The 23,069-nt window shown below is 46.6% G+C and overlaps 1 protein-coding gene across 9 annotated transcripts in view; it reads left to right on the top strand.

Moving 5' to 3' along the window:
• The window catches only part of LOC111866557 (SCY1-like protein 2), a 157,037-nt gene that overhangs the window by 100,711 nt on the left and 33,257 nt on the right, over nt 1–23,069 (top strand). For all 9 annotated transcript variants that reach the window (XM_033752319.1, XM_023855620.2, XM_033752318.1 and 6 more), the window contains 5 exons: nt 230–360; nt 2,592–2,706; nt 14,932–15,077; nt 16,737–16,890; nt 19,044–19,293. In XM_033752319.1, the coding sequence (XP_033608210.1) occupies nt 230–360; nt 2,592–2,706; nt 14,932–15,077; nt 16,737–16,890; nt 19,044–19,293 (796 nt within the window). The remainder of the gene's footprint in view (nt 1–229; nt 361–2,591; nt 2,707–14,931; nt 15,078–16,736; nt 16,891–19,043; nt 19,294–23,069) is intronic.

Here is a 23,069-nt window from a genome sequence, read left to right as displayed (position 1 = left end):
GTATTCAAACTGTTCCTCACAGGGAACACACTCCGTCTCCATAACAACGCCCAATCGGGTAATGCTGTTTAGGGAAATAATTGCTGTTTATTGTGAGAACCATACGGAACACGTAAATACACTGTGTGGGCAGAAAGTAGGCCTCCTCGGTGTTAACGCGGGTGGTATCTATAGCTACCAGCGTACTGCTGCGGAATATACTTGAGTCGGTGCGTGGTCCCTGTTGCAGTTGGAGGAGCAGCTCCACAACGTTCTGCCTCGGGTGCCAGTTCCATTACAGGAGGCTGCGGTGAGACTACTCAGCCGAGATTCGAGGCAGAGACCCACGGCACAGCTTCTCTCTCTCATCAAGTACTTCAGGTAAGAACACATCAGCTATGGGTCCAACCCCCAACCTACAGGACCAGGTCCCTGTGATGGGGTGGCCCAGTTACACCCCCAGCCCCTGGGTTCCCATCCTTTCTGCGACTCGCAGGGATGCGGGGGAGGTATTGTAACGCTCCTCCATGTGGAAAGGGGATAACATCCGGCATTTTATAATGCGCGCTCCCTTGTGTGATGTGAGTTTCTCTCGGGATGCGCGCAGACACGCCCTGAGATCTTCATGTGAAGGGTCCGGTATTGATGTCCGAGATTAACCAAAATCGAAGATCTTCAACAAATTTTAGTGAAACTCTCCAATATCTACTTCGATACAATTTTGTTACAACAGACGGACAGATGTAACGAAGCAGATGCACAATTTCTCTGCGAATTCCATTTGTACGGTCGCTATGGGTTGGCTTACGGTGGAATTGATGTTCGATGCCCGGCAGAGGCAAGAAATTTCTTCCTCTCCACAGCGCCGAGACCGGCCCTGTGTGGTGGGTAGTAGGGTTACGTACCCCGAGTGTAAAGTGGCCGGAGCTTGAAGCTGACTGCTCACCTCTATCTGGTATCGAGGTTAAGATTCCTGCTAACTACGACTCAGCTCCCCCAGTCGCCGTCATAACTTTGTGCTTAATTAAGCATAGGAAGAATTTTATACGCAGCAAGAAAGTGGACACATCTCTGGACTTCCATCTTTTGTTTCTCTCTTTTGCATCCAGTTCCCTTGTCTGTCTGTCTCTCTCTCTCTCGCTGCTATGCTATTTCCACCACTTTCCCTGACCATACATTGGCCACAATTTAGTCACGAAACACCGGTTCTATTTTTTGCAACACCCTGTATAATTGTGCGACTTTGTGAGCGCAGCAAGGCTCTGTGAACGTTGGGACAACGAGTTAGATTGTGGCAATATGAATTCAGATGTCGCTGTTGAACGAACAGCTGCCACGACGCAGGGCGTCTTGTCGGTAAGCCCCTTCCGAAAGCACGCGTCGTTTTATTTCCGTTTACGCCGTGTCCCTATGTAGCCCATGCTTGTTATCATAATCCGTGTTCGTGGCGAGTTGGTCCGAATTTCTGTTTAATCTCTGCAGGAGGGCGCTTAGTGTTTAATATGGCATGAGTTTTAATCTGAAATGAAAACTCCGCTTCATGTTTCTGCTCGGGTTGTCTGCGGAGCCAGTCTGAGTAGGGAGAGGCTCTCCCGCTATTCCTGACCCACTGCCCCTAGTGTCTCCCAGCGACGCATGCGCGTTGTAAAGCGACTGCAGGACCACGTGCTTCAGAGCAAGGCATCGAGAGAGGTTCCTCTGGCTTGCGTTCTGGAGGTCCCGGCTTGGATCCTCAGCGAGGACATCTGTTATCCTGGCTGAGGATTTCCATGGTTTCCACACTCCCTCCATAAGAATGCCGGGATAATACTTTGAAACAGGCCACGACCGCTTCCTTCCACATGCTTTCAAATCCATTATTCGTCACCCATCCAACCATTCGACGCCATATAGCCTGGGATACTGACAGCTTAGTTTATATATTGTAAGGAGTACAGCCGTTGCTATGCAATTGGCGAATCAATAAACGGCAGTTTCTAGGCAACGGATCGATAGACACGCCTACAAAAATAGAAGAACTGTTGAAAGCGGTGTTTTCTGTTGTGTTTTCTCAGTCTCTCCACGCAAATGCTGGGATAGTATCTTAAATTAGATCACGAGGTTGTTCCTGTTTATTGACGTAAATTCAGTTGAAATTTCAAAGGGAAATTTTTAAAAACTTTTTCTTTTTCAAAAATGCTTATCCTTGTAATTGGGAACATCCTGGGATGTCAGCCGCATTTGTAAGAAGACACCAAGCTTGACAAGACTAAACAGTGTACAATAAGCATTGCTGCTATCTAAAGGAACTGTTACCGGCTACTGTGATCACTGTAGTGCCGACATTCATGTTCTGATACTATTCGTAACTACTTGCTAACACACGTCACAACAGAACAAGAAGCGTCATTCTTCATTAAGCACAGAGCTATGAGAAAACGTGGGGGGGGGGAATGGAGGTATGGTTCCACGCATTCTTTACCTCAGCAGGGTCGGAGGTGTGTGGGCTTGAAAACCCGCCTGAGCATGGTCATAAACACAGAAGTGTGCCTTCGTCAGGAACCGAATCCCTGTTCTGCCATGTAACTGAAGTAAGAACCTTCAGATCTTCTGATGTGTGTTGTGTGTTGCAGCGACCCGGTTGTCCAGGCGCTGCAGTTCCTGGACGTTATCAACATGAAGGACCCGAGTCAGAAGTCTCACTTCTACCGCAACACGCTGAAGGAGGTTCTGCCGTACATTCCCAGGGTAGGTGGCAGCACTGCGCCCCAACGTACAGAAGCTCCCCGGGTTCTGCAATATTCGACTTTATGTAAATTAAATCCTTTATCGTCCCCCATCAAAACGTCGCCTTCACCCACTCGTGGGCTGAGCTCTTCTTGAGAAGCTGCCAGTTGTGCAGCTACTCAAGAGCTTCCCAGTATTTTATAGAACCCGAAGATTCATTTCCGTGTTCACAAGAGCCCTCCACTGGTCCCTATCCTGAGTCAGATCAATCCAATCCAGACTATCCCATTCCCTCTCTCTAACGCCCATTTTAATATTGTCGACCCACCCACACCTTGGTCTTCCTAGTGGTCTCTTTCCGGCTTTCCCATCAATATCCTATATGTATTCCTCATATCCCCATGCGTGCTACATGTCCTGCCCATCTCATCCTCCTTGATCATTCTAATTATACTTGGAGAAGAGTACAAGTTTTCTCCAACCTCCTGCCACTTCATCTCTCTTTGGTCTAAATATTCTCCTTAACACTCTGTTCTCAAACACCCTCAGTCTGTGTTCCTCCCTTAAAGTCAGAGACCAAGTTTCATACCCATACAGAACCAAAGACAAACTTATAATTTTGTATATAAAATGTTGCCTTCAATGAACCAGAATATATCTGGGATTAAGGCGTAAGACGTAAATGACATGTAAATTACGGTAAATTTTGTTGTTGAACATCTTAGCTTTACATGTTTACAAAAATACTTTTCCGTGCTTTCATTTTTACCTGAGAAGCACGAGCAAGTTTACATGCAGCAATAATTACGGCTTACGTAAGATTCGCTTTACGCAAGACTTGCCGAAACGGGAGGGGATATCTGGTTCAACACACAAGATTTCTCTTCCGTAATGTTGCCTACTCAAGTTATGACGTACGCTCAAAGATGTTTTAGACAAATTCTACCAGCTTTTTGCATGATTAGCACGAGGTTGATGTTACACGCCTGTCGAAAATTCACTTGTTAGTGTGCCGCCGAGATTTCACGATGTCTGACTTCATCTGTCTATGGCGTTACGATACCCAACACGGGCAGAAGAATGTAGCACTGTTGTCATGTCTTCATTTGAGTCGAAATGCAGCGAAGAGCATTTTGCTACGTAACAGAACACAACTCGCACACAAACGTTCATTGAGTAACACGCATGGGTTGCACGTGGTTTTGTCACCGACGTTTCGAAGCAGACAGGGCTGAGTGCTGATAGGAGATTGAATAATAAGATTTCGATCTCCTCGGGTGTGACCCCATGTAGTCTGGTAGGTTGGTACCAAATTTCGGACGGAACTTAATACTCAATTTCAGCGGGTTCCTCAGGTATTTATCCATCCACCAGACTTGACGACGGTACATCCAAGAAGACCTTAATTTTGCACATCCCTTAAAGCACAGCGGTAACTATATATACCACCTAGTTTAGCACTAAATCACTCTACATTTTGCCCACACAGTGTGTTTATGTGTTCCGTATGGCTGTCACAGTAAACAGCGATTATTTCCCTAAACAGCATTAACCGGTTGGGCGTTGTTATGGAGACGGAGTGTGTTCCCTGTGAGGTACGGACTGGATTTATATATATATTACCTAGACGAATGATAACTTTCATTTTCATCTACATTCCTGCTATTCCGCATTGTCTGTGTTTCTCAGTTCAGGCTTCAATCCATCACTTCCCAGCCCTTTATATTTATTCTTATGTTCCTTATGAAAGGACGAATGTGCACTGACTGGGAACCTTCAAAATAAGAAGTTTATTCTATACTCTTTTGAAACGTCTGTCTGTCACTGCTCCCTCTCCAATTTCTCTTCTCTCCTTCCGTCTTCCCCCTGTCTATTTTGTGGGTCTGTAGGCTAGGCTGATCTGTACGACGCTTCAAACGTCAACCAACTTGTCACATAAGCACTGCGTGCCAGTGTGTCTGTGCTCACACGTGGAGACACTGCCCTCTATGAAATTCGGTCAGTACCTCGCCGCAGTCTCATTAGCGTTCATTAGCTGTGAGGGGTTTATCACTTAAAGGGGATTAAGTCCTTCCAGAGGGAACACGGACACGCTCTGGTTAACTGCGGTGTGGAACAGTGGGAATTAGGTTGAGAAGCTTCCCATCCGAGCGATGTCCCATGAAGGTAATGATCAGTTTATGTCTGTCCGGTTGCGTTCCTGGAAAACGCTATGCCAGCCAATCCGATATTTCCATAAGAATTAATAGCAATACCCGTGTTATGTTCTGTGAGTCCAGTAACCCTCGGCAACGCTAAGCTGCAGCGCGGTCTCGCGAGGGAAGCATGTCTCAGTTGTCGCACGTCGTTCCCACGGAAACCAAGTGCAAACAAAACCCAGTTAGTTGTAGTAGGGCCAGACGTTTCGGTCGGCGTTACAGTGTCGGAATTAAAAAGAAGGCCGTGCTTTTTGGCCGTCAGTTGAAGGACATTTCCAGTCTGTGGAGCCCATAAACGTCAAGTAACTGTTTGCAGAACTTCTTGAGTAACTGATACTTCACGCCACTGTTCCGAGTGTGAACCGTACATACTGGTAGTTGGAAGTACGTACGTCACGTGGTGCTCTCAACATCTCAACAACAACCATGCAAAAAAAAAACGAGTTAATGACGGGCTACGGGCTGGACCCTTAGGGTTCGATTCCCCGCGGGAGCAAGATTTTTCTCTCCTTCACAGCACCCACACCGACTCTGGAGCCCACCAGGCTTCTACTCAGTGGATACTGGGGGTAAAATGGCAGGGGCGTCAAGCTGACCTCTCGCCTCCGACTAATGACGAGGTCAAGAGTGGTGGAGCAATACCTCCACTTCCGCATAGGTCTTCATGTTGTGGTACCTGATTAATTAGGCACAGGGACAACTTTACCTCTTTACCTTCACAACCACACCAAATTGGTTAGCTCAGCGGTAGCCCTCTGGTTTTCAATTCGGAAGGTACTCGGTTGGAATCTCGAAAGGGATACTGTCTGTCCTGACTGAAGCCTGTAGTGGGTGCCCTCGGCCCCTTTAGGCAAATGCGGTGACACGACGTCTTTCCACCCGACGCTATGCAATGTCGGCAAGCAGAGACAGACCGGAAGTAGCAGTTGACAGGAACGGCAAGAATAAATAAAAGTTATGCAAGAGATTGCGACGCATGCGTAGAAATGAGACAATCCGATCCTTTAACTTACTGCTTTTCCGATAAATTCTGTAAAGGGCGCTGTTGTTTGCTTGTGTAGGAACTGTAGGAACACGTCGGCCCATCTCGCGGAAGACGAGAGTTGCTTGCGAACCGCTGCTCTAGGCTGCTTGTCGAGCTGTCGCTGTAGAACTTCATAGCGAGCATATTCAGCGGAACTGCGAGCCTAGAGTGGCCCTCGAGGGCCGTGAAGTGAGCGTGGACTCACGGCAGGGGTTGCCTAGAGATGGATTCCCGCTCAATATTCGGCGAAAATTTTGCTACTGCGTTGTCCATTAGATCTGTAATTTCTGATCAATCAGTACAGTCTGGTTCCTGTGCAAAGTGAGGGCGCCCAATTCGAGTCCCCTATGTCCACATTCTGCCACCTGCAGGCGTTGTCCTAATATGAATTTCAGTCCGCAAAATTCACACTTGAAGATTATTTATTTTCTTTTGAAATGTTACACCATGTACTCCGGAAGTAGGTCATCGTAGTTTCGGAGTAGCGTAAAGCCTCCATTTTCAGGGTCGGATGCTAAGCCAAGAAACCATCATCTGCTTTGTTCTTGTTGGTTCGAAACTTGACTTTCTCACCTACCCTGAAGATGGAGGCATTACGTTCCTCCGACAGGACTACACGGCTTCACAGCATAACCACCGCTGTGAGAACCTCGGACCCAATGACTAAGGACGTCGAGGCACGACGCCAGGACGGTTCCGTTACGCGCGGTCAACCTCTTATTGATCCGACATCAGAGCACTTCGCTGGACGGGGCCAGTAAAGACAATGCGACGCTCGGGGATCGAACTCAAGTACTCAGTTATGACCCGTAACATTATCCACGCCTCAATGGTACTGTCGTCTGAGGTGTGACTCCGTGAGGTCTGGTGACACATTACTAACCTGTTGCCTCCATCTTCAGGGTAGGTTTCTATACGACGCTCTCGGTGGCAGACGCCAAATGATTAAATGATAGTGAATAATTTATTGAAAAGGAAGCCATCGTGGCATATATCGAGGTACTGTCCTGACATTTTCCTGGAGGGACTGAGGAAAACTCACGAGAGACCCCAGCCAACATAGACAGTCTTCCGTCCGAGAATCGAACCGAACACCCGCCGAAGAGCAGTGCGGGTTTACGTAGAGGAATCGGGCCTCAAACCGAGAGACTCTCTACTGATCCAGTAAATCTAGTCCATACCTTCCAATGCAGTGTTTAATCCATTTTAATATTATATGTCTACATTTTTTCCAAATGTATCTCATGTTCAGTTTTCCAAACAAAAACTTTGTACTCATTTCTTGCAATTTAATTTACGAGGCTGTCAGTAACAGGTCATGCCGCGGCGGTAGATGAACGTGCAGTTGCCAAGGATTTGGAAGGAAGTGGTCGCCGCCGGATGAAGGCGTTATCCTGGTAATTGCCTGGAGGGACTGGGGAAAACCAAGCCGGTGTTCAGTTCGTGGTTCCGACCAAGTCGAGAGCGCTACCCCCACTCTATCCCGCTCGCTGTGTACCCGTTTCCGATATATCGCGTTCGTGCTACGTGTAGTACCCATCCCAGCCTCTCTGGTTTCTTCAGAAGAGCAGGTTGTGCTCACCGTCGTAAGGAAACCGCGTAAATGCATCTGTGTTCACAGGGCGGTGCGTCTTACAGACGTCCGCTAACAATCCTTCCAGCCGCACTGTGGCCCTGGGGTCGACTCAGCCTCTAACAGAAATGAGTACCAGGAATCTTGCTGGGGGTAAAGCCTGACAACCTGCGAGCCTCGACATCTCACAACGCTGTGGGCCTTACGTAACGCGGCACAGGGACGTGATGTAGACGCAATGACAGGTATTGATTTGCAGCGCCCGTGGGAACAGCACAGCCGAGACTGCATGACGTTGCAGCGCGAACAGGTGGTCGTCGTGTCCTTCACTGAGGGCTTTCGTGGGTTTCTTCAGGCCCTCAATACTTCAGTTAGGCCTTGGCGCTTCCTACCACAGCCTTATAAATTCCTAAGTCGTCCTAAAATCCTGCTCCATGGAGTCTCGGAACTGGAAACTCCGTTAACTAGCGCACGGTTCTGAGGTAAATCATGCGTTGAGTTGGCAACCCTGCATATGCCACGAGACCGCAGGAGTCTGGTGACGTAACGGCACAACCCGAAAGCTGTTGCATAAGACCTTCCTCGAAATGTTTGTTTATTCATTCGTAAAGACGGCTGTATTCTATGCTGTGACAACCTGCAGTCTGATAGAAGGTCACCGACGTTTCGGAAGATGTCTGTAAATTTCTAGCAATCTACAGGGCCAGTTTCCGCCGCGAGAACCTCCCTCTGTGCCTCAGAATATGCATCTCGACCGGGGTGCGGGCCCTCACAGTTTTGCTCCCTCTTCAATCCTGAAGATAGAGGCGATAATTTCCTCCGAAACGATGTTCAACGGAATACTTAGCTTTGTAACTCTTCTGAGTAAGTGCTTTAGTGATATTTCCCACCCCTCCGAACAAATTCCAGGATATCTCAAACACCGCTACATAGATCTTGATACTGATGTCGGGGGGAGGATACAGGCTGGATGACCAAGGAATCGGTTTCGATTATCTGCAGAGGCAACATAACTTTCATTCCTCCTTATCGTCCAGAAAGGCTCTGGGGCCCACGCAGCCTCTTATCCAATGGGTACCGGGGGTAAATTGGCCGGGGCGTGAAGCTGACAACTCATCTTCATCTACTGCAGAGGTCAGGAATAATGGAGCCATACCTCCGTTCCCTCAAAGGTTATAATGGCGTGCTGCTTAATTAATGAAGCGTCTAAGAGGCATCCGACGCTGAAGGGAAGACGGGAGATGCGTGACGCTGAAGCTGTGACGTAGGGCGCCGTGTTCACTTCAGGCACTCACAGGAAGCAGCGGCTTGGGGTTTCCGGGCTCCGCAACCCTCGACGCTGAGAAGCGACGCCGTCTCATTTGTTGGCATCGCTGCTCTTGTGTTCCGACGCGATCGGGACACGGCGTCGTTGCCGCAGGAGCTGCCGCGCGGGACTCGGTTCGTCTCCGTTACGGCTCAGATTTTCCTTTTCCATTTTCCGACCTCATTCCGTGTTTCCATTGCGCTTTCAGCCCGCGTTATGAGCCTGGACACTTCGGTTTACGTGGTGGCTCGCTTACGGACTGGGCAACTGAAGAATCAGGGTTCGATTCCCACCAGGGGCAACAGTTTCTTCTCTTCTCCACAGCTTCCAGACCGACTCTTAACCAATGGACACCCCGGGAGTAAAGCGACCGGGACGTGAAACTGACCTCTCACCTCCATCTAATGCGGAGGTCAAGAATTGTTGGACTTATACCTCCATTTCCCCATACGTCTTCATGGCGTGGTGCTGTGAGTATGATGGCTGCTGTCTTCTGGGATGTGACGCCGTGTAGTGTGGTAGAATTCCATAGGTTTTTCGGAGGAATGTACTGACAGCATCTGCAGGGTCGAGTAAGCCATTCAAATATTTAACTACTTGCTTCTTGCTCTAGTATCAGTTCTCTGTACGGTCCTCCGAAACGTCGGTGGAAACGGCTTCACGTTCTAGACAACAGCTGTGACAGTCTCGCGTCCAGTCAGCTGACTTTCCCTTAATCTCCAGGCTCAATTACGTTTCGAAGTTGTTTTACGCTTCCAGTTTCTGGGACCCATTTCCTTCTACTTAATTCTCCTGCGTCACCGTTTCATCACACGTGATTAATGACNAAATTTCATCGATTTTCTTTACAGACTTCCCGAACATTTAATTTTCTTCTGCTACTACGTCACGACTCTCAACTTGGGGTGTGAGAGCCAATGACGGATAGCGGTGAATGTTGTGGCGTCCTGCTTCAAGGTATTCTAAGTACACTGGGAGAATACTCGGAAAGTATACGGGCCTTGCGAGGACTCGAGCCTGGGACATCCTGAATGGAATTCAGTCGTAATGTTCCTCAGTCAGTCCCATCGGACTGCGAGTTAAAACCCCCGAAAAATTCCGTGACATTTGATATTAATGTATGACCCTCGGGACATGTAGATCGGTGCGAAACATTATACAGGATCATCATCATCATCGGTAAAGCAGCCATTTTGAGCAACAGATTCCCTTGGAAAATCCTGTCAGGTTTGTCCATTCCTGGGAATTAGCAGATCAGGTTTTCACTTCTGTGGACTTCGCAAATTTCTTTTACACAGCAAGGTCGTCAGCCCTGCGTCTAACCCCCAACCTACAGGACAAGGTCCCCATATTTATGTCCCCGAGGGACAGGGTGGCCCAGTTCTACCTTTCTTCGTTGTCTCCTCTTGCGACTCGTAGGGTAGCGTTGGAGGTATTGTAGCCCACCTCCATGACACAGCTAATGCTTAAGGCGCGTCCACATTACTCGTGCTCGTGTGACTCGCTGTGTTCGCGAGTAATGTGGACGATATGACAAGTCACGAGAGAAGGAAATTTAAAATTTTTAATTTAAAAACTATAGCCAATAAATTAAAATACGACTACAGCCTATACACACTACGAGTAAATATACGGATCCTCACGCGCCGAAGCCTGGCGAGCACGAGCACGAGTAATGTGGACGCGCCTTTAGACTCTACACATGGCACTTACAATTGGAGGACTGATGTTCATGTTTACAAGAGATCGCTGTTGGTTCTCACGCTCATCCGGGCTAATCCAGCCCACACGCTGCCATCCTATTTCTCTGAGATTCAGTTTAATATTATTCTCCGATACACTTCTAGGACAGGAACCGTTATAGCGACGGAATACGGGCTGGACGACCGGGATAAGAATCCAGGCAGGAACAAGAGTTTTTATCCACTTCACAGCCTTCAGACGGACCCTTGGGACCGCCCAGCCTTCTATCAAATGGGTACCAGGGGCTCTTTCCCTTTCACGCCGGGGCGTGAAGCTGACCATTCACGTCCATCTAATGTCGAGGACAAAAAAGTTGACGGCGTACCTCCACTTCCCCATACGTCTTCATGGATTGGAGCTTAGCTAAGTACAAGGAAAACTTTGCGTTTATGCCTAGGACGTCTTCCCTCGGACTTACATACCAAAACTTTGCATGCATTTCTCTTCTATCCCGAGGATGAAACCTGCTCCTTAACGATTTGATCATTCGAATATTATTTGCAGGCGAAATCAAATTATGAAGATCCACATTACGCAGCTACTCGCGTCTTGATCCATCTGCAAGGGATTGAGGAAAATCACGAAAACATCAGCCAGGGTAGTTGATATCCTGGCGGAGAATCGATTCGAGGACCCCAGAACACAAATATACGCCCTCATCAGTAAACCAGACTGCTAACTGGTGTTTTGTGGGGTGCTAAACAACATGGCGGCCATGCGGAACATTTATCAAACTTTCTATTTTATGGAAATAATTAATAAGCCACTGGAGTCGGGAGTCTGATACCGAGGCCTTTGTAAACCGAGCACGAATGGCCTCTATCCGGGTCGATACAGCACTGGCCGACGTGAGAGGTAGACAGAAACAGAGGAACTAATTTGGCCTTCACTGTGATCGCGTTTGTGGCATGCTAGGGACCCCCCCCCCCCTGGAGGCCCATCCGTGAGCGCCGTGTTCCTGCTATTGCGGCCCCTTAATGGGGAAACATCTGAATTCTGTTTCCTGTTTATTACCGCGGACGCAACGCCCAAATATAACAGTGGGATTTAGTCTGTTCTTCTTAACCGGCTGGGCCGATGTAGCTGTTGTGGGGCCTTGCTGCCTCCTGTCCCGCACTTTAACTTTCATTTAAGTCTTTTCCAATTTCTGATACAGATAGTGAAAAATCGCTCCCCGGACGCAGAACGGATATTTCTGCTCGTTCGATTTAAATCACACATGAAGTAAGTAGGAGTCGGTACAGCGACTGGCTGGCCGATCTGGGTTCGATTCCCGTCTGGGGCAAGAGATTTTTTTCTGTCCCACAGCGTTCAGACTGGCTCTGGGATCCACCCAGCCTCCTATCGAATGGGAACCCCCGGGAGTAAAGCGGCTGAGACATGAAGATGACCACTCACATCTAGTTCCGTGGTTAAGAACGGTGGAGTTATACCTCCATTCCACCCTATGTCTTCATGGCGTGGCGCTTAATCAATCACCTTACTTTAACTTGCCCGAAGTAAACAAGTCTCTGTTACGAACAGTTTTCAGGTTCTGATTGGAGTTGTCACGCGGTAAACATTCCGTCCGGGATGGTTTCTCTTTATTTTAGTGTACTTCGGGTTTGTCGGCGTAATCTTCAGCGAGACGGCAGCGGCAGAGTCCACCATGCATCAGTCAATCAATCAATCAATCAATCAATGGTAGTCTTTCACCCGTCACTGTTCGCAAAACTTCGAAGTCTGAACAACAGAGAGGTAGGAACAATAAGTGAAAGGAAGAGTCGAGTCGTGAAGTAAGCCCGGGGGGGGGACATCACTTTCTTTCGAAGGTTCTTAGGCTTCGCCCTCATAACGGAACATAGACAGTCTGAAAAAGAGACAGAGAAATTGGAAGACGTACCAAGCCAATGGTCTGGTAGGCATCAGTTTCGAGCATGGAACTTATCAGGGACCTGAGCGATGCCCATTAGTCTCGGTGTTCATGAAAAAAATTGTTGCTTGACGTTGGTTGTGAAGTTGTGGTCTACTGTGGGAAATGAGAGCAAAATGTTAAAGTCAAAGTTGCTTTATGGCTGCCCAGTTACCGCCAATCAGTTCGTCTTGGCCCCCTGAGACTCGAGATAAGAGATTTCTTTTTCAACTGAACCATTGCGGTAATAGTCCTTATGTAACATCGTCTCTGACGACAGGGTTGGTTTGTCTCATGAATAGGCTTTGCCTTTATTCAAGTGCACGTATCATACTTATAGCAAGTTATTGAAAATTCTTCCAAGTCCTTTGTCAGTACAGGCTTTGCACAGCAGATCATGCCTATCTTACGTATCTTATGTTACAACGGCAGCTTAGTTATTTGAACGGTCGTAAGCTTGACCACCGCCAAGTTTAAGCCTCTTTCAGCAGAATTTTATTCATCTAAATGGCATTTAATAATCCAGTCCGTACCTCACAGGAAACACTCCGTCTCCATAACAACGAATTGTAAAATATTTAATTCAAGCCATTTAAAGCACAGTGCTGTATATGTGTACCACCTGCTTTGGCAGAAAAATATATCTATATATCTTCCTCATAGTGCATTTGTGATTCCCACAATAAACAGCGACCATTTCCGTAACCGGTTGGTAGTTGTTATGGAGACGGAGTGTGTTTCCTGTGAGGTACGGACTGCATTTTATATAATATTTAGATGAAGCTCAGACTTCAAAGGGTTGGCCTGTGGCTACGTTCTAATTGCTCATTAAGTTATGTGGCCCATTAAACGCACGGAATGGTTTCATTCATAAAAATGATTCGCAAAATGACAGACGCTAATGCACTCGCTTTGAATTCTCTGAACGTTCCCGTAGGCTAGCAGATGCACAGACAGAAATAAGGGCAAACTTCCAGAAACTAAGGCAAAGTCGTCAGTGCGGAAAGCCAACAGAACTTTGTCTCCTTTATGTGTGCAGAATATCTCTCTTCAAGAATCCTATAGCGACATGACATGTTGTCACTTAACTTCGTGATATCCTTTGAATACTGCATGTATTATCGTAAGGGTATAAAGCGATTGTCCTGTCATAACTTGGCTTCTCACTGCTGAGTCCCGGCTTCAATCGCAGGGTAATCCTTGTGGGAGTTTTGATGGACCAAATGACATTGTGGCAAGATTATTTTGAACACTTCTACTTTCCCCTGTCAGTTAGAATTCCACCATTGCTCCATACTCATCTATATGCCCCACTTTAGGTCGCAGTACCAAGAGACCCAGAGTGGACCCAATTTGAGTGGCATATATCTACTGTCGTCATCGAGCGTTTGGTACTTGCCGACTAAAATATAAATGTACGTAATCGTCTCCTTCTTGAAAAGCTGGTAGTCGCTCAGCTAGTCAGGAAATTCCATGATTTATTTTTTTGGAAATTGAAGGTTAATTGCCCCCTCCCCCAACCTGCTGAACTCTATCCTGAGCCAGACGAATCCAGTTCATTTGTTGACGTGCAGTATCTTCAGAACCCACCCTGTTGTTAACCTCCCTTCTGCGCCTGAACCTTCAGGATTTCCCGCTAGAATTCTGTGTTTATTTGTCTCCTTTTCTCCTTCCAGTCTTGTCACGTGCTTCGCCCATCTCATCATCCTTTGATTGACTGTACTGAAAATCATGGAGCTGTTCCATTTGTAGTTCTGTCTTGCCACTTGCCGTTTCTCTCCTGTAGTAGGTTCCTCTATGCAGGAGTGGCTGAGCCCCTTTTTCAATAAACCCTTCCCCGAGACAAGAGGCTGAGCTACACACCGACACAAGCGGAAGTCAAATCCTGTTTTTGTACATTTTAATCTTCCAGACGGGAAGACAGGAGACTTGCGGCACAACGGCAGCCAACTGACTCTGCTTTCTAATTTCTTGGCAACCCAATTTTAAGTTATTACCCTTGTTATGAAACATTCGAACTTGTACCACTTTCGAACGATCTATGAGTCGTGTTAAGAGCCGGGATACCTCAGTCGGTATAGAGACTGGCTGCAGCCTGGATGGGAAAGGTTTTGTTGCCGGCAGAGGCAAGTTTCTTTTTTCCACAACGTCCAGACGGACTCTGGGGCCCACCCAGTCTCCTGTCCAACGGGTACCCGGGGCTCTTTCCCCGGGGGTAAATCGTCCGGGGTGTGGAGCTAAGAATTCACCTACACCTAATGCAAAGATCAAGAAAAGTGGAGCTATACCTCCGCTCTCCTATACGTCTTCATGGCATAGTGCTATCCTGAATGAGATTTCTCGTGGTTTTCTTAGTCCCTCCAGTCAACCCCCGAGATAGTAACTGGATTATATCATGATCGCTTCCTTTCAGATCCTTTCCAGTTCATCTGTTATATAGATCGGCGCGGTAACCCACAAATGACCTTGCGCTGGGTTGCAGCTGCACTGCGTTTCCGCTCTCTGTTGCAGAAACTCTGGTTTCAGCACGTCTGGCCCTCTCTGCAGCAGGAAATGAAGACGCAGGAAGTTCTTGCAGCGGTTCTGCAGCCCATCATATTCCTCGTCCAGGAGTGCACCATTGAGGAGTACGAGAATATCATCCTTCCTTCTTTCCGGTAAGCCCCCCGGACCTGCAGCCCCTGTCTTCAGGGTAGAGCATTAGCAAAACAAAGAAACGAGAAGCCATCAAGCGGTACGTATTGTAGCATGTGAACTCGTTGCTATAGTAATAAGACTGCAAACAACGGCCGTCGCTAGGTAATGGCCGTAAACAGCAACACAGGAATGTTGTTCTCTATGCGGTCCGAGCGAAGACCATGTGATGAAACCACAGAAGAACTCTTGGGAGAAGTGTTCTCTATGCGGTCCTTGCCGAGGTGTTACAAGCAGGACGAGTCTAGAATTTAGTTAGTTGTGAGACAGTCGCCAGTCAGCAAGGACGTGAACACGGAAGTTGAGGGAGCTACGCCGTTACCAGGCGACAACCGGTGAAGATACAGTAGACTGAGGAGACTTGGTGCTTGCTGTAGTGAATTTTAGAGTGCTAAAATAGCAATAGCTATGTAGTCACTTGTAGTTAGGAATTGTGTTTAAGGTTTTCAGTAAATCCAATTATCCATCCAAACCCCGTCTATAGTCACACACACGTTACAATACACGCGCACTTCAAATTTTTAATGGCAGAAGAGCAAGTGAATACAGTAATCATTCAGAACTACCGCCCTCAAAATTGTTGTTGATATGAAATGTTCAGTAAGTTTCTATTTTGAAAAATTAATTCTGGAAAATTAATCCTTAATGTGCTCGATGCTCTCTCAGCTAAGTTTTTCTACCCTCAAGATGGAGGCAACAGGTTCTTCGGCAATATCAGTGGACGTTTAGTACACTTATACGGCGTCATATCATAGACGAGGAGGGGCACGCGGTAGTGTAGTTGGTTGAGGCACTATGCTACAAGCTGGAAGGTGTGGGTTCGAATCCCGATGAGGTCGATTTTCTCAATATACCTAATCTTTCCAGCCGCACTATGGCCCTGGGGTCGACTCAGCCTCTAACAGAAATGAGTACCACAAATCTACGTGGGGGTAAAGGGCGGCCGGCGCGTAAGGCTAACAACCTCAACTCCATCTGTGAGCCGACTGCCTAGATAATGTGGGAGCCTCAAGGTCTCACAGCCCTATGGACCTTCACAGCCTGGTACAGGGATAGCTTTACCTTTTTACATTTTTACCACATCATAGACGAGAATGCTCCCTAGCACATGTGACGTCATTATGAGCCCATTCTGTGTGCATTTAAAAAATATTACGCAAAGTGAAGCTTGTGTTTGTTACAGTTGCGCTTCGAACAACAAGCACCCAGTCTTTTGTTTATTGGTTCATTATGCAGCAGTAGATTGCGTTAAATCCTAAATTGAATCCTGTTGTCCTATGACATAGAGGCTAATAGCCGTTGAATGAATTGAAAAGCACGTGCTCTGCTGCGACAATGACGCCAGGGCACATAATGTGTCAAAACATGGACATAACATTATTATTACAAATTTCATTATACAGAGTGATCCATTTAAAACCGCAACCAAGTACATCATACTCTATATGTCAGTAGTCATAAAACATAAATCACTGTTCACAAAACATGCTGGAATTGTCCTCCGTTGTTCTGGAAACATGACCATGTTTTGAGAGACGTGAAGGAGCTCAGACTATGTTTTCCATTAAGATACATTTTTAAATGGATCACCCTGTATATATATGTAAGTATTGCTGTTGCAGGAGCGTGTTCTCTGTGCCCAAGTCGATCCAGGCAACAGTCACTTTGCTGGAGAGTCTGCACGTGATCCTGGAGAAGACGCCCCGAGACGACATTAGGGCAGAGGTGCTGCCCATGCTGTACAACGCGTTTGAGAGCACGACTATACAAGTTCAGGTGCGTTCTGCAAGGGTCTCTTCCCCCGTGTTGTGGGTCCGTCTGTACTACGTAGCACAATTCGGAAAAGTAATTTGGAAGTAGTCTCATGGAAGATCAAGAAGGAGATGGGAGTTAATGTTATGCTGGATCAGGGTTTATGATGAGGTGGTTGTGTCCAGTGCGGTGGTCAGCACATATTCAGAACTCCGTGAAGCAGGAACTTCTGAAGGGGCTGATTTCCTCCCATTTTGTGAAACCAGAAGGTTCGTTTCCTCATTCACAAGAGCGTACCATTGAGCCAGACGAATCCAATCCACATACATCTGTTTCTGATGCATTCCAATATTATCCTCAAAATATACACTTAGGTCTTCAAAGGGATGCGTCACTTTCAGGTTTTCTTAACGGAATTCTTACGCATTTCTGATATATCTCATGCGTGCTATGTGCCCTACCCATCTCAACTTAATTTTATCACTTGTAAAATAAGAGCGATTCAAGGTCCTTGTGTCGACCACTGTGAAGGGTACATTTTTCTGAGACGTGACGCCGTGTAGTTTGGTAGATATGTACTAGCCTTTGGGAGGAACATGCTTCTGCCGGCTTTGGAATTCCCCTGATCAAGGACGCACCAGTTTCTTCCCAGACGTTGGCAAGCATCTACCAGACTACACGGCGTCACATCTCAGAAGACACCACAGGAACCCATATCTGAAGCCTTATAGAACACATCCACTGTATCACAGGGCCTTTGCATAACTAACCATGATATGATGCAGCACTACTCTCCAGAACATGGCATCATAAAATCTGGTAGAAGCTTATGACGTTTCGGTGGTATGTACTGCCACCGTCTTCAGGACCAAAAAGTAACCATCAGGCTTGAATTTGCTGGTTGCTTCGGCTTACTTTTTGATCTCGAAGATAGTAGGGGAGTACATTCCTCCTAAACCAGACTTGATGGAGTCACATCACAGAAAATAGTGCCCTTCATGGACACCTGTAAGTGTCCACTTTATCTGGATCGAAATCTCCACAGATTGGAGAAGTGGCGAGGATAATACATGACGGGGGGGGGGNAGAGAGACGGTGTTTCTTCTAACGAACACTGCGCCTCCCCCTCCCCCCACACTTTGTTGTAGTTTGGAGGAGGACGTACTGAACAGGGAAGTGCTTTATCGGCCAACAAGTTTTGGCATATACAAAGCATTATGGCGGCGTGGGCTATTTACGTGCTCAGTGCTAGCAGCGGAGTTTGTCACGAAATGCAATTATCTGATCGTTGTCTGCGTCCCACGCCCCATTACCTGATCCTAAACAGCTCCTGTATTGAGGGGGACAGGCTGGGAGCAGATGCGAACACCCCAGTCTGTCACCAGGAGGAGCTCTTAGAGATGAAGTCTGAAGTTTATGTACGCGTGAGGCTCAAATATGCGTTTTAAATATTCTCTGTAACTTCCTTTTTCCAGATCATTACGGACACGCGGTGGCGTAGGTGGTTGAGGCACTATGCTACAAGCCCGAAGTCGCGGGTTCGATTCCTGTTGAGGTCACTAGAATGTTCAATTGGACAGCCGCACTATGGCCCTGGGGTTCACTCAGCCTCTAACAGAAATGAGTACCATGAATCTTCCTGGGGGTAAAGGGCGGCCGGTGCGTAAGGCTGACAACCTGACCGCCACCCGTGAGACTATTCTCTAGAGAAAATGTGGGAGCCTCGACGTCTCACAACCCTATGGGCCTCCACGGCCTCTTACAGGGATAGCTTTACATTTTTTATTTACCTGTAACCTTTGTTCGGAACGTTATTTAGTTAGTTAGTCCGTTAGTTAGGGCCATGCCATAACTCAGGCGGTCAGTCGCCGGGTTCCCACTACGGCGACCCGGGTTCGATCCCACGTCAAATTATGTGGGATTTGTGGTGAACATAGTGGCATGTGGGCCGGTTTTCTCCTAGTACTTCAGTTTCCCCTGCCAATTCTCATTCCACCAAATACTGCATACACATCTATCATCCAGAGCTGGTACAATAGGCCAAAGAGTGGCCAACGTACCAAGTGGACTCAGTCTCACCTCGCCCAACGAAATAAAAAAAATAGTTAATTATTCAGTCAGTCAGTCAGTCAGTCAGTCAGTCAGTAAGTTGACCTATCTGTTTGTTGCACCGACAGAGCGCAGCACTAGTCGCTGTGACCAACGTTGCCGAGTACCTGGACGAGACAGCCATCCGACGAATGGTGCTTCCCAAGACGAAAGCCGTGTACGAGAAGAACACGGGTGACCTGAAAATCGTGCTGAACGTGCTCTCCTGCGTGGAGAAGACGCTGGACCGCTTGGACAAGCCTCAGATCATTGATGAGGTGCTCCCCCTGCTCTGGGACGTGAGGCTGCAGGACCCGGAGGTCACGCTCAGGGTTGTAAGTAAGTGCCTCTCTTTGCTTAACAACTGCACGGCACACTGACAGAGGGTCCACTCTGCATGCACAGGAATGGCTTCTCTTGGTTGCCTTTACGTTCTTTGAAGGTCTCTCTACTCCTTGCTGATTCTGACTTGGTTTGCCCTTTCACCCTGAAGATGGAGACAGTATGTTGTATGTATTAATGGGCCATAGTAATCTGGCCCTCGCACTGTGATGTGCTTCCCCTTTTATTAATCCTACACTTTGGATGAAATGTAGGACCCTATTTACGGGAGCGTCATAATAGTCACTTGGTTCCATGAAGAACTGTCCCAGGTGAGAAAATCTTAAACAGGCTATGGGCCTCACAGTCACATAGGTTATGTGTGGCTTATTCAAGACAGGATGTATCTCCGAAACGTCGACGAACTGTGGCCTGCCTACGTAGCTTGACATACCAAAGGACTGTTCTGTTCTCAAACTGAAAGATTTATTTATTTTTCATTTCTGAATTCCTTGAGGATGGAACTGAAGGTTTTCGAACTCTCCCCTTACTGAAATTCAGTTGCATAACTTCCGAAGGACTCTTTGTATCAAGCCGTTTCCTTCTGTTCATGCAAAACAAGTGGGGGGGGGGCAAGCTCTCAGTTCTATCAGATGCCGACATTAAGTACGTCTGGGACCATTCTTCAAGTCCCCCATAACACTTCATGGCATGGTGCTTAATTAACCACAAGGAGAACTTCACGCTATACTCCTTTCTTTAATTATTTAATTTTTTATTGTTTTTGTACAGCGCTACAAGCCGGAAGGCCTCGGGTTCCATTCCCAATGAGGTCATTAATTTTTTAAATTGACCTAATTCTTCCAGCCGAAATATGGCCCTGGGGTCGGCTCAGCCTCTAACAGAAATGAGTACCAGGAATCTTCCCGGGGTAAAGGGCGGCCGGCTGGCGCTTAAGGCTGGAAACTCATCGCCATGTGTGAGCCACTTGTCTAGAAAATGTGGGAGCCTCGACGTCGCTCAACCCTGTGGGCATTCATGGCCTGTTACAGGGGTAGATTTACCCTTATCTGTTTCAGCATTTTCCTCGATTTGACTTTCATATCATCTTCGCCACACTTGCAATGATGCTGTGTTCATAAAGTATACCAAAAGACCTTGCTGTAGGAATGAATGTTGTGACACCAGGGTGCTCGCAGTGACACTGACTGCAGGTCTGTGCACACAAGTTCTATAAATACACGTAATCAGTTTCATTAGCAGTGTTGACTTCTCCAGAAATAGCGGTCCAGACAGAGTACAATTTCGTGTTAATCCAGTTGATTAAGAGCGAGACACCCCGCTCCACGCCTGATCACGTGATACCGTTGCACGGGGTCTCATTACAGCGGCTTTCAGCGCTTAATCAAAACACTTGTAACAGGTCAGGCCCTCACGTGAGGAGGGTGGCGTTCTGCTCTCTATCTTGAGGTCCTGAGTTGAAATCTCCACCCACAGACCGACGATTTTAGCTCAGGCTTTTCTACGTTTTCTTCAGTCCCTCCAGGCAGATGTATGGATAGAACTATAAAATGGGTCAAGGCCACTTCCTTTCATTGCATTTCATTCCACTGATCCTCCTGTAACTTGACGTCATATTATCCGAGGACCTGTCAGCGTCATTAAATAAGCAACGAAGTGATAGTTGGGTACACTCGATTGGGTAATATGGAAGTGTGTGGAAATCAGTATTTTGCTCTTTAAAATAAAAAAAAAGTCTGTATTCTCGCCACACGATGTATTTTCATATTTCGTATTTTTTTTTCAAATATAGAGCGATGATTTCCCTAAACAACATTAGCCAGCTGCTCTGCGTAATCGAGACTTGAGGTAGAAACTGAATTTTAAAATATTTTCACATGATTGAATGTGACTAGAGACGAGGTTTTTGTCTGTAATCGGATTTATTGACCACTTACGGATCGTAACTACAAATAACTACGACAGTCTCACTGAGTTACACACCAAAGATCAGTGTAACTGCAGTCTTCACTAGTCGTTGTTTGGTAGTGGCTTCCAATGGCGGACGTTCCGCTTCCTCTGGGTTCCCGAACTGTCCCCGGCCGCAGTTACTACCTCCTCACTTCACAAAACTGTAACCCTGCACTGACTCAAACAACTCAAAATCAAAGTCAGAGTTATTTTACGACTGGCTGTTTACAGCCAATCGCTTTATCTTGGCGTCAAGCCCCTTGAGACCCTCGAACAGGGTTTTTTTTCTCAACTGAACCTTTGCGGTAATAGTCCTTATATAACATCCTCTCTGACGAGAAAATGGGTTAGTCACTTATGAATGTGCGAAGCCAGCATCTAACATCCTGAACTATAGCACGGCGAAATAGCATTCCTTATTATTTTTGTTACCTACAAATTATAATACGAACCTTCCCTGAAACTGGACACTTTCTGATAATTATCAGAATTATAATTTGCGTCTTAATTGTTAAATGAAACATGAGTGAAAGACAATGGATTCATCCGTTTTTAATCGGCTTCTTGAATATTAGGCCATAACGTAGTTTCAGATTAGCGACGACTGATTCACTTCTCTGCCACAAGAATGCAGGACGAGATGGATGCCGCTGTAGAGAAACTAGAAACGGTACCTTTTTTGTTTCCTGCAAATTAACGTCATTCCCCCAAAGGGTTGAACACTGTGACTATGTGACTCAGAATGGGCTAGCTAAAATTTTGGCCAAAGGAATGTGTCCTCATGTCCCTCGTTATTACATTTAACAACACGCTTATATCTGCAATAATGGATAAAACATTCCCTGTACACTATAGAGCCATCTGTGGAGAGATGTTAAAACTAACTGTTGAACACAGAACCTAATTTCATGTGGTGAATTTGGAGTGTTGTACTACGAAATAAGATATGTCGTGAAATAATGGCTAACATTTACCCTTAGTGTTAGATTGAAGATGGGGTGGAAGAGAGAGGGTGAAAGTTATTAGGGTGAAACTTGTGTTACGTGAAACAGCACCGTTCCATTCTATTCACCTCGTGTAATTACCATGCCTTCTCTCGAGAGCCATTAGCATTGGAAAGGGTTGACACAGACGGCGGCAACAAAACGATCATTTGTGATCAGGTCTGCCTACTGCGTTCTGTAACATGGATGAGTTTGAAACTTGCGAGATTGCCTTAACAGACTAGACGTGAACCCCAGCCACTGGGTCGTAATACAACTAAATTAATGCAACAGAGAAGCAGAAGTACCCAGTTCTTCCCCTAGATGCCCCAAATGTCATTCAATTTCCTCCCAGTAACACAGTTCATACCAGCTAAAACTTTAAGGAAGGCGCAACACTCAAGAAATTACTACAAGTTTTATCTATGAAAAAAAAAGAAAAAAAAAGATTTGGAATGAGGATTCTAGTTGCATCCAGAAACTCTACTGCAACACTTGAACATCACTTTAACAAGTGTGACTGCCGTACATATTAGTAAGATTACAGAGTGAATTTTATAATAGAGGGGGTTTTCTATTGGGTCCGCGGTAGGAAATAGGAAAGTTGCGTTTCTAGGCATGTTTGCATTCCTGCAGAGACACTGCCAGTCTCTCTGTGCACATGTAAGGACTTGAGATCTACTGCACGGATTTTCATGAAGTTTGATACAGGAGAATATAATTAAAAGCGTTGACACGTCCCAATTTGCTTAAAATCGGACGACGATAACGGACACTTCACATGAGTTCTTGCTCGCAACTGGAGCTTAACTCGCTAAATATTTATCTGAGCGAAGAAGT

The sequence above is a fragment of the Cryptotermes secundus genome, unplaced genomic scaffold (genome assembly GCF_002891405.2).
Source record: "Cryptotermes secundus unplaced genomic scaffold, Csec_1.0 scaffold575, whole genome shotgun sequence".
NCBI classification, from domain to species: domain Eukaryota; kingdom Metazoa; phylum Arthropoda; class Insecta; order Blattodea; family Kalotermitidae; genus Cryptotermes; species Cryptotermes secundus.
The sequence above is the reverse complement of the archived record's forward strand: the minus strand, read 5'-3'. Positions and strand labels throughout refer to the sequence as shown.